At 44.0% G+C, this 12,649-nt stretch overlaps 1 protein-coding gene across 1 annotated transcript in view; it reads left to right on the top strand.

The window, feature by feature from the left end:
- The window catches only part of LOC134990872 (keratin, type II cytoskeletal cochleal-like), a 45,959-nt gene that overhangs the window by 27,522 nt on the left and 5,788 nt on the right, over window positions 1–12,649 (top strand). Inside the window, exons 5-8 of the mRNA XM_063950723.1 lie at window positions 1,279–1,443; window positions 9,531–9,656; window positions 10,136–10,356; window positions 10,700–10,734. Of these exons, the coding sequence (XP_063806793.1) occupies window positions 1,279–1,443; window positions 9,531–9,656; window positions 10,136–10,356; window positions 10,700–10,734 (547 nt within the window). The remainder of the gene's footprint in view (window positions 1–1,278; window positions 1,444–9,530; window positions 9,657–10,135; window positions 10,357–10,699; window positions 10,735–12,649) is intronic.

The raw sequence follows: 12,649 nt of genomic DNA, 5'->3' as shown, positions 1-12,649 counted from the left end.
ATCAGTGTAGCTTATACACATAATAATGCCCACGGTATCAGTGCAGCTTGTACACATAATAATGCCCACAGTAAATGCCACCCCCACCCTCCTTGCCTTATCTGTCACTGGTGTCTGCTCTAAGTGTGCCGCCGGGTCCTCATTCCCGCTGCAGTCCAGCACCATTGGAGGGGGACTGGGGAAGGTGGGCTAAGGGCATCAGTAACAGTCCAGTGCCGCCTACCCCCCTCCCCAGCTATTTGTGCAGTAGCCACGGCTGCACTACAGAGATGCTCTACAGAATTCCCATGGCCGGGCAAGGTGGGCTGGACAAGGCAGTTCCGACCCTTTCTGGCCCACTTTAACCCCTCTCTTTATATATTCAGAAATTACAGATATTTCTTGTATATGAAGCAATATCTTAATCGCAATATGTTTCTGTGATCTAATAATATATGTATTGATCTAACTAGTGCACATTGGTTCCTAGTGATCCATTTGCACTATAATTCTATTCATCTGTACGGTGCAGCACGTTAGATATCAGTATATATGGTATGACAGCACAGACTATAATAATTCAAATATAAATCTATACAGCATAGGTTACTGTAATACAACCTTACTGCAATCACACATGCAGTACTACACCTATGATACAGTAGTTCCTACCTGTACACTATGGATCATTGAAAAGATGGGTGCACTCCTATAGCCTATATGACAGTGCATCTATTTTTAGTATGACTACTTCATAATGGAGTCTACCTTACAGAAGCAACTAATTAATTATGCTCCGCATCCAAAACTGTTGCTATTCCCTATCGTCAGACGACCACATTTCATGTTCAATGCTCTTTTGTAATGGATTTTTTTAACATTATCTTTTAGTTGGATTACAGCAATTTATTAATTTATTAGCTCTATGTAAATTGTTGGATGACAAACATTCAAGTAGCCATGATGAACAGAAATGTCCTTTATTAGTGGAATCGAAGGGTGGTATTCAAATGATATATCACGCCCAATCTCCTTTCTAAAATGATTTCTGTTATTACGCATATTGCACCCATAATAATCAGGTTTAGCTGTGTAAAGGGTTGGTTGTCTGGCTATAACAGGGGTAGCAAGCTGAAATGATGATACCACGCCCCCGAGGGCAGAAACAGAATGGCTGTGGAAGGGGGTGAAAACAATTGAATACCTCCCTAACTGTTCCAATCCGGTTGTTGCGCTGTTGCAGTGATTGGCTTTGTTCTTTTAATTTCTGTTCTCTTTACAAATATTCTAATATTGCAGGAGCATGGGGAGATCCACCAACAGACAAATGACACCTCTGTTCTTGTAACAATGGACAACAACAGATCTCTCAACCTAGATGATATTATTGCTGAAGTAAAGGCTCAGTATGAGGAAATTGCAAGCAAAAGCAGAGCAGAGGCAGAAGAAGCCTACAATACAAAGGTTAGGAATTCTTTCACATTGCATTAATAGATCCAAATGTGTTTTATTTACATAGGGAAGCAAATAAGGAATCACAATCTGCATAATGCCTACTGGGACACTGATAACGGTGCCCATATCCTAGAGGACAAATCTATAGTGTCACGATCCGGGTATCTGGACGCCATTTCTTACCCATCAGATGCCTCCTAAGGCTGGCTCAGCGCTCCAGGACCGGATCCCATCTGTTATCCTGATGTGTACATTCCTGTATCCTCTCCTGTCACTCTGGGACGCTGTCACAGTAAACGCCATATTACACCTGGCACGGCGTCTCCCGCGGCCTCCGCCGCCGTCCCTGAACTTCTGCATGCAGAGTGTCTGAGTGGCGATTACGTCAGCCGCGGCCTCCGCTGTGTCCGCGTGGTTGGATGTGCATCTGTCAGCCTGGCGCCTCCTGTCTCCGGTGGCCGGCGCCGCCATTACTGTTTTCATTACCACATGGATTACAAACCAAACTTCCCTCCAAGTGACTGCATGGGCGCAGCCATCTTGGATTCTGTCAGCTGATCATTTCCACCAATCTGTTCTCAGTATTGATAATCTGCATAATTGCCTAGCCAATCCCTTCCTTGCTGCAGGTATAAATACACTGTGCCTGAGCAAGGAAGGCGTCAGTGCTTTGGTTGTCAAACCTAGTTCCTGTTTGTCTCTCTCCTGTGATTGTCTTCCAGGTTCCAGCTCCTGTCTCAAGACTTCCACCATAGAGACCCGCACCAGCATTCCACCTGCGGTGTAGCCTGACTCTCCAATCCATTGTGGATTCATCTGTTTCCAGCTACAACATTACCTGCTTCCAGCTCAGCTTCCAGCAGAGTACAGCTTCCCTTAAAGGGCCGGTGTCCTTTCTACACTTTACCACTCTCCACCGGTATTATTATTTCTCCGCTCTCAAGTTCTACATTTCAGTTCATATTTCATCGCTCCCAAGTTCATTTATTATTTAACTGGTTCCAGCCAGTATCCACTCCGTGCTAACAACAGTCTGGTTCCAGCCAGTATCCACAGCAGCTGTTTTATCTTCAGCAACCCAGCTTTTCCTGGAACACCAGCTGGCACAATCCTGGGTTATCTCCATTGCTACAGTCGGGCCTGGTAAGGACTTTCCATCTAGAAGATCATAAGAACTATCTCACACTACCAGTGCCCTGTGGCTCCTGCCATCCTGTAGTACCCAGGAACTGTATTTATTCTTTGCTGACTTTTACGTTTTCTTTTACTGCTGCTGTGTTGCGGAGTTGTCATAATAAACATCATTGACTTTTATCCAAGTTGTCGTGGTCACGCCTTCGGGCAGTTATTATTTATGTTACTTACATGTCCAGGGGTCTGATACAACCTCCCAGGTTCCGGTACATCTCAGCCCCTACAACTGAGGCTGCCTCCCGTCAGCTCAGGCCCTCAGTTGTGACAGTAAGCACTGACCTAATGAATCCAGCCGGAGACCAGGATCAAGCGGCCAGGCCGATGCAAGAACTGGCAGCCCGACTAGAACATCAGGAGGCTGCACAGGGCCACATCATCCGCTGTCTCCAGGATCTCTCTACTCGGCTGGATGGGATTCAGACAACTCTCCGTGGATCAGGCGCGTCTGGTGCGTCAACCACAGTGACTCCAGCTATAACCCCACCCACCTTACCCATTTCTGCTCCACGTCTTCATCTTCCAACGCCAGCAAAATTTGACGGGTCTCCAAGATTCTGCAGGGGATTTCTCAACCAGTGTGAGATTCAGTTTGAGCTACAACCTGGCAATTTTCCCAGTGACCGTACAAAAATTGCCTACATTATTTCTCTTCTCAGTGGCTCAGCCCTTGATTGGGCATCACCGTTATGGGAGAGGTCCGACACCCTGCTATCTTCCTACACTGCCTTTGTGTCAACATTCAGGCGCATCTTCGACGAGCCAGGCCGGGTAACCTCAGCTTCATCCGAGATTCTCCGTTTACGCCAGGGGTCACGTACTGTAGGACAATATCTGATACAGTTCCAGATCCTGGCGTCCGAACTGGCATGGAACGACGAGGCCCTGTATGCTGCATTCTGGCATGGCTTATCTGAGCGTATTAAAGATGAGTTAGCTACCAGAGACTTACCTTCTAAGTTAGATGAGCTAATCTCACTCTGCACGAAAGTTGATTTACATTTCAGAGAGAGAGCAACTGAGCGTGGAAGATCATCTGCTCCAAAATCTTCTGCTCCTCCTCCTCGTCAACTGTCACCATCTAAAGATGAGCCCATGCAACTTGGCCGTTCCCGTTTAACTCCTGCTGAGCGCCGAAGACGTCTCTCCGAGTTTCTCTGTCTCTATTGTGCAGCTCCGTCTCACACCATTAATGCCTGTCCCAAACGTCCGGGAAACTCCAAATCCTAGCTCGACAAGGAGAGGGCCGGCTAGGAGTAATGATCTCCTCTCCATCTTCTCAAGATTGTAATCTCCCAGTCTCGCTTCAAGTTGCTCAACGTTATCGGAACGTCATTGCCCTCCTTGATTCCGGAGCAGCTGGGAACTTTATTACCGAAGCCTATGTTAAACGGTGGTCCCTACCCACCGAGAGACTTCCTTCGTCCATTTCTTTAACTGCCGTGGATGGCAGCAAAATTTTTGATGCAGTTATTTCTTTAAGGACTCTACCAGTTCGTCTGAGAGTGGGAGTTCTTCATTCCGAACTTATTTCTTTTTTAGTGATTCCAAGAGCCACACATCCTGTGGTCCTGGGCCTTCCATGGCTCCGTCTTCACAATCCTACAATTGATTGGACGACTACGCAAATCCTGGCATGGGGTTCCTCCTGTGCTGAGACATGTTTGTTTAAAGTATTGCCTGTCTGTTCTTCCTCCCCCAGGTCGTCTGATGTTCCACCTCCTCCATATCAAGATTTCACGGATGTGTTCAGTAAAGCTTCTGCTGATATCCTTCCTCCTCATAGAGAATGGGACTGTCCGATTGATCTCGTTCCAGGGAAGGTTCCACCTCGAGGTCGAACTTATCCGTTGTCTCTGCCTGAGACGCATTCTATGGAGGAATATATTAAAGAGAACCTAGCAAAGGGGTTCATTCGACCTTCTTCTTCTCCAGCCGGCGCAGGCTTCTTTTTTGTAAAAAAGAAAGATGGTGGTCTGCGGCCGTGCATCGACTACAGAGGTTTGAACGACATTACCATCAAGAACCGTTATCCTTTACCCCTGATTACTGAGCTCTTTGACAGAGTTAGCGGAGCTACCATCTTTACAAAGCTGGACTTGCGAGGTGCATACAATCTCATCCGGATCCGTGAGGGTGACGAGTGGAAGACCGCATTTAACACCCGTGACGGACATTATGAGTACCTCGTCATGCCCTTCGGATTGAGCAATGCTCCAGCTGTCTTCCAGCATTTCGTCAATGAGATCTTCAGAGACATTCTATACCGTCATGTCGTGGTCTATCTAGATGATATCCTCATTTTTGCCAACAATTTAGAGGAACATCGTTTTTGGGTAAAGGAGGTTCTGTCCCGTCTCCGTGTCAATCATCTCTATTGCAAATTAGAGAAATGCGTCTTTGAAGTCAAGTCCATTCCGTTTCTAGGGTACATTGTGTCCGGTTCCGGACTAGAGATGGATCCTGAGAAACTACAAGCAATTCAGAATTGGCCGGTACCCTTAACCCTCAAAGGGGTCCAGAGGTTCTTAGGGTTCGCCAATTATTACCGAAAGTTTATACGAGACTTTTCCACCATTGTGGCGCCTATTACTGCTTTCACCAAGAAGGGTGCTAACCCGTCCAAGTGGCCTGAAGAAGCCATGCAAGCTTTTCATCTTTTAAAACAGAGGTTCATCTCTGCGCCTGTCCTGAAACAGCCTGACATCGACTCTCCTTTCATCCTAGAGGTGGATGCCTCCTCCGTTGGAGTAGGAGCGGTGTTATCTCAGAGGGCTAAAGATGGCCATTTACATCCTTGCAGTTTCTTCTCACGGAAGTTCTCCCCAGCGGAGCTCGCTCTAGAGGAGTGGAGATATCTGTTGGAGGGAGCTTCTCATTCAATCACCATCCTTACAGACCACAAGAACCTTCTATATTTGAAAGGCGCACAATGTCTCTACCCTCGTCAGGCCAGATGGGCACTTTTCTTTTCCAGGTTCGACTTTAAACTCCAGTTCTGTCCGGGCTCTCAGAATCGCAAGGCCGATGCCCTTTCCCGCTCATGGGAGCAAGAAAATGAGTCAGAGTCTTCAGACAAGCATCCTATTATAAATCCGTTGGCATTCTCCACGGTAGGGATGGACTCTACGCCCCCATCAGGGAAAAGTTTTGTGAAACCGATGCTAAGGAAGAAGCTCATGCATTGGGCCCATGCTTCCCGTTTTGCCGGACATACAGGTATCCAAAAAACCCTGGAGTTTATCTCTAGGTCCTATTGGTGGCCAACTCTGAAAAAGGACGTCTTGGAGTTTATTGCATCTTGCCCAAAGTGTGCCCAACATAAAGTATCCCGCCAGTCGCCTGCGGGGCAACTGGTTCCACTATCCGTTCCCCGTCGACCATGGACCCACTTGTCGATGGATTTCATTACAGACTTACCCATGTGCAACAAGTTCAATACCATCTGGGTGGTAGTTGACCGGTTCACCAAGATGGCACACTTCATTCCTCTCACCGGTCTTCCGTCAGCTTCCAAGTTGGCTCAAGTATTCATACAAGAGATCTTCCGACTCCACGGTCTTCATGAAGAAATTATCTCTGATCGAGGAGTTCAATTCACAGCCAAATTCTGGCGAAGTTTATGTCAAGTCCTCCAAGTCAAGCTAAAGTTTTCCACGGCTTACCATCCTCAGACCAATGGTCAAACCGAGAGGGTGAATCAGGACTTGGAGGCCTTCCTCCGCATCTATGTGTCCTCCTCTCAAGATGACTGGGTTCAATTACTTCCCTGGGCCGAGTTCTGTCATAACAACCAGTATCATTCTTCATCTGCTTCAACACCATTCTTCACTAACTTTGGATTCCACCCTAAAGTCCCTGAGTTCCAACCGCTTCCAGCAACTTCTGTTCCCGCAGTGGATATCACCTTGCATCAGTTTGCCAATATCTGGAAGAGCGTACGATCAGCTCTGCTCAAGGCATCGTTCAGGTACAAGAAGTTTGCGGATAAGAAGCGTCGAGCAGTTCCTGCTCTCAAGGTGGGTGATCGGGTATGGTTATCCACGAAGAATTTGAGGTTAAGAGTTCCCAGTATGAAGTTTGCACCTCGCTATATCGGTCCTTTCAAGATTGAACAAGTCATCAATCCTGTTGCTTACAGACTCCAGTTGCCTCCCTTCTTAAAAATACCCAGGACATTCCATGTTTCCCTGTTGAAACCGCTGATCTTGAATCGGTTTCATTCCTCACTTCCTCCAACTCCGAAAGTCCAAACTCAACGAGGCGTTGAGTATGAAGTGGCCAAGATCCTGGACTCACGTCACCGTTACGGTCAACTACAATATCTTATTGACTGGAAGGGTTATGGTCCTGAGGAACGTTCATGGACCAATGCTTCTGATGTCCATGCTCCTGCCTTGGTCCGGAGATTCCATTCCAAGTTTCCTCAAAAGCCAAAGAAGTGTCCTGGGGCCACTCCTAAAGGGGGGGGTGCTGTCACGATCCGGGTATCTGGACGCCATTTCTTACCCATCAGATGCCTCCTAAGGCTGGCTCAGCGCTCCAGGACCGGATCCCATCTGTTATCCTGATGTGTACATTCCTGTATCCTCTCCTGTCACTCTGGGACGCTGTCACAGTAAACGCCATATTACACCTGGCACGGCGTCTCCCGCGACCTCCGCCGCCGTCCCTGAACTTCTGCATGCAGAGTGTCTGAGTGGCGATTACGTCAGCCGCGGCCTCCGCTGTGTCCGCGTGGTTGGATGTGCATCTGTCAGCCTGGCGCCTCCTGTCTCCGGTGGCCGGCGCCGCCATTACTGTTTTCATTACCACATGGATTACAAACCAAACTTCCCTCCAAGTGTCTGCATGGGCGCAGCCATCTTGGATTCTGTCAGCTGATCATTTCCACCAATCTGTTCTCAGTATTGATAATCTGCATAATTGCCTAGCCAATCCCTTCCTTGCTGCAGGTATAAATACACTGTGCCTGAGCAAGGAAGGCGTCAGTGCTTTGGTTGTCAAACCTAGTTCCTGTTTGTCTCTCTCCTGTGATTGTCTTCCAGGTTCCAGCTCCTGTCTCAAGACTTCCACCATAGAGACCCGCACCAGCATTCCACCTGTGGTGTAGCCTGACTCTCCAATCCATTGTGGATTCATCTGTTTCCAGCTACAACATTACCTGCTTCCAGCTCAGCTTCCAGCAGAGTACAGCTTCCCTTAAAGGGCCGGTGTCCTTTCTACACTTTACCACTCTCCACCGGTATTATTATTTCTCCGCTCTCAAGTTCTACATTTCAGTTCATATTTCATCGCTCCCAAGTTCATTTATTATTTAACTGGTTCCAGCCAGTATCCACTCCGTGCTAACAACAGTCTGGTTCCAGCCAGTATCCACAGCAGCTGTTTTAACTTCAGCAACCCAGCTTTTCCTGGAACACCAGCTGGCACAATCCTGGGTTATCTCCATTGCTACAGTCGGGCCTGGTAAGGACTTTCCATCTAGAAGATCATAAGAACTATCTCACACTACCAGTGCCCTGTGGCTCCTGCCATCCTGTAGTACCCAGGAACTGTATTTATTCTTTGCTGACTTTTACGTTTTCTTTTACTGCTGCTGTGTTGCGGAGTTGTCATAATAAACATCATTGACTTTTATCCAAGTTGTCGTGGTCACGCCTTCGGGCAGTTATTATTTATGTTACTTACATGTCCAGGGGTCTGATACAACCTCCCAGGTTCCGGTACATCTCAGCCCCTACAACTGAGGCTGCCTCCCGTCAGCTCAGGCCCTCAGTTGTGACATATAGATTTTGTATGTCTAGATTGTATGAAGCACAGTTAAGACCTCATTTAAAGATGGACCCATATGCAATCAGAATGTACGCAGGGAACAATTGCAAGATATGCATATTTACGTGCATGTAGGTTGAGTCAAATGCATCTCACGGGGCATACAGCACAGAAACAGTATCATTTGTACTAGGTAAACATTAGGCATAGTAGTGTGTATACCTGTGCCCAATTATGTGGTAGAGATGAGATGGAGAAAGTGTACAAATGGCATAGTGATGGAGATTGTAACCAGCTTTGGCTTGAGTGTCACATTAGGCTATTTTTACATAATATAATAATGTAACAAAGAGTCATACCTTATGTGCAATGGAGAATATTATCTTGACAGTTATATTATATATAATATAAAATGTAATGACGAGCACAAATACAAATGAAATAAATTATATGTTCATACCAGTGGTAGGAAATGTCAACTAAGTAATGAGAATAGTTATCACCATATAATCATTTACAATTAATTTTCTTTTTACAGCTAGACGGCTCAATAGACAATCAGCAAAATAGAAGAGGCTAACTAGTAATGCTTATATCCATCATTATCATTTCATGTCCTTGCACCATCCCTCTATGCCTAATTGTCCCACAATTACGTGAACACACTTTTACTGTATTCAATCTGTGCTTGTCCACCCCGGATTCCCCTTCAGGTACATAGAGGCACAAGTCAACAATAAGCCAAAGTCTACATATGGATGTATGTGTGTGCATTTGTGGTTCTGATGCAGAATATGCAAATACAAGTCTTGCAAAAAAATAAAACTGACTAAAGTACAACAACCCGTTAGTGAGGTTGGTTGTTTGATGAACACACAGTCTGATCGCAACAATCACCAAAACCATTTTTACTCAAGCCTCCATCGACATTGAGATTCCATTTATAAAACGATCTAGATCAGTGATTGTTTGGAACTTTATGGCCAGTTAGGTCTAAAATGCTGGAAAAGTCTGCCAGAATCGTGGAGTTTAGGGACATTTTAAGAATTCCAATGTAGAATGTACTGTAATCTTGGAGATCATTTTTCACAAGACTTTCCAGCTCGTTTGATCTATTATTCTATTAACAGTATGAGCAGCTGAGGGATGCTGCCGGCCAGCAGGGGAATGAGCTGAAGAACACAAAGAACGAGATCTCACAGCTGAATAGAGCCATCCAGAAACTCAAAGCTGAAATTGAGAATGTGAAGAAACAGGTAAAATTACATATTACTTAAATATCTTTAAATTAAAATATCTATTTCAACTAATTTTAGGATTAATTAATTACAATGTATAATTATATGATTACTGCTTTGTATGTGCCTTTACTGGTGTTATACAGTAAATCGGCACCTTTACAAAACATTTATTCACAGTGATGGGTCAAATCATATTAATCTATTCATCTTTTTCTTTACTGGTTTAAATACTGTAGAAAGAGGTCTCCTAAAGCATTAGCAAAGTATATAATTGAACCTAATTGGATTTCTGTTAGCAAGCCGTCAGCAAGCAAAATGCTTCTCTAATGCTTTCCCAATATTATCACAGAGCTGAAATGTCATGAATATAATTAAATGTTCAATGTGGACTTAAAGTAACTGCAAAATTATTACATCCCTATCTATTTCATATCTATCCTCTTGATACCTAGATACTGTATCTTAACATTGATTTATATTGTATGTATTTCCAGAATGCCAGCCTTGAGCTGGCCATTGCAGACGCTGAGCAACGAGGAGAAAGCGCTGTGGTAGATGCCCGGGGCAAGGTGGTTGAATTGGAGGCGGCATTGTACAATCTGAAACAAGAGATGGCTCGTCTGCTGAAAGAATACCAGGAGCTGATGAATGTGAAACTGTACCTGGATATAGAAATTGCCACTTACAGGACACTGCTAGAGGGAGAGGAGGGCAGGCAAGTTCCACGAAATTTGGTGATATCCATTTATGATAGCAACAAAATCTAGAAACCTTCGTGATAGGAAGTAACTAGGGAAATGCTAATATTTTGGTATTAGAAGACTATTCATCAAACACCTCTTCACTATGTCCTGTATCTAGATAATGTCTTATAATAATATTGGTGTATTGTAATCATATTGGAAACCTGTGACTACTTGAAATCAAGTGGAAAAATGGGTAATAAATAACTAGATTAAACTCAATAATATACATATAAAATAAACAGTTCTAAGCTTTAATGGATTATCTAGTTGGTCTATCCATCCTTCATTACTCTTCTTTTCTTGTTCCTACAGAATCTCGGGAGAGATCACTAATACAGTCAATGTCTGTAAGTAACATCAGAATATTTACCTATTATGCTAAATTATTTTCAGGTTTAGTCTTACCTGACCCAAGAATATATTATGTCATGCATTTCAAACCCTCAATGTTTGTATACTTTCATTGAGTAGTGTACGTACAGCAGTGTACATATGTACTCATACAGCAAGGCTAGGTTTCAAATAGTAGCACAGTACAATATATATATATATATATATATATATATATATACATACATGTGTGTTGCATAACTGGAATGCCTGGAGCAATTTACAGCAAACTTGATACACATAAGACTTACAATCTGAAAAAAAATAATGTGGGGGTAAGACATCCCTAGGACCCATAGGGGTGGAGGTAGGAAGGGGGTGACAGGTAAAAATCCATAGTTTTCGGGCATAACTCTAAAATGCCTGGAGAAATGTACACTAAACTTGGTACACATATGACTTACACTCTGAAAAAAATACTATGGGGGTAAGAAACCCCTAGCACCCCTAGGGGTGGGGATGGGAAGGGGGTGACATGTAAAAATCCATAATTTTCGGGCATAACTCTGGAATTCCTGGAGCAATTTACACCAAACTTGGTACACATATGACTTACAATCTGGACAAAAATACTATGGGATAATACACCTTTAGCACCCCTAGGGGTGGGAGTGAGAAGTGGGTGACATGTAAAAATCCATAATTTTCGGGCATAAATCTGGAATTCCTGGAGCAATTTACACCAAACTTGGCACACATATGACTTACAATCTGGACAAAAATACTATGGGGGTAATACACCCCTAGCACCCCTAGGGGTGGGGGTGAGAAGTGGGTGACATGTAAAAATCCATAGTTTTCGGGGTCACTGAGATGAATAGTGACACTCCCGATGCCGTTTAAGTCCAAGTTCAGCCCCCATCAGCATGGGGGGTGGGAAGGGGTTAAAAATAAAATGTCCAAATTTACCGATATTAGTGTCAAATCCATAGTTTTCAGGGTCGCTAAGCTGTTTGCATTTTGAAAATTGATATGTTCCTTAGACTGTCCGTTAACATATAGGGAAAGGATCTTCACACTAGTTATTTTAGGGATTGGGCAGTGAACTTAAACTTGAAGATGAGCGTAATGAAAATAGTCGTATTGCGTTAAGATTTCCACGTGGGCGATCTATATATATATAAATGCGGAAGTCCTCACTCACTGAATCATCACTATTTCTCTTACTTCCTGATATGTTAGGAAGCTGAAATGTAACATAGGTATTCTTCAGGTGGGAAATAGGAAAACTACGTAATAAGAATTTTAATAAATCTCCCCTACGGGGTTGAAAAGGGGTTGACATAATAACGTTACTACCGATGCGTGGCTTGCATTGCGTGAACGATAATGCCCAAATGGACAAGATCGGACCAAAATTTGGATTTCACCTCCAGTGTCTACAATAAAATAAACTACAAATATGGTCCTGTCACTTTTTACCGTATCTGCTACGGCTGCACCTTGGGTAACACCAAGAACCATGGATTAATATTTACTTACATGAAGAAGTCTCAAATTTACATCTCTATAGATTTAACAACCCATGAAAATTAGAAACTCCCGTACAAAGAACGGGTAAAACAGCTAGTATGTATATATAATATTATATATATATATATATATATATATATAAAATCTCTTCCATGATAGGCACTCACCCCTCCATAGATACTCAGGCGCTGGGTGCCCTCATTAGCAAAATGACATACAAAAGAATGGTATGCGGCACTCACGGCTATAGTAATAAAAGACAACTAACGCTCAATAGATTCTCAACATTTCAATCCCAACTAGGAATTTTAATCAGGAGTGACAATACAGAATGAATAAAAGTCTTACCTTATATCCCAACACCACAGTGCAGAATGAGCGCTTCCCGCTTGCAGCACC

Source organism: Pseudophryne corroboree, chromosome 2, assembly GCF_028390025.1.
Source record: "Pseudophryne corroboree isolate aPseCor3 chromosome 2, aPseCor3.hap2, whole genome shotgun sequence".
NCBI classification, from domain to species: domain Eukaryota; kingdom Metazoa; phylum Chordata; class Amphibia; order Anura; family Myobatrachidae; genus Pseudophryne; species Pseudophryne corroboree.
The sequence above is the reverse complement of the archived record's forward strand: the minus strand, read 5'-3'. Positions and strand labels throughout refer to the sequence as shown.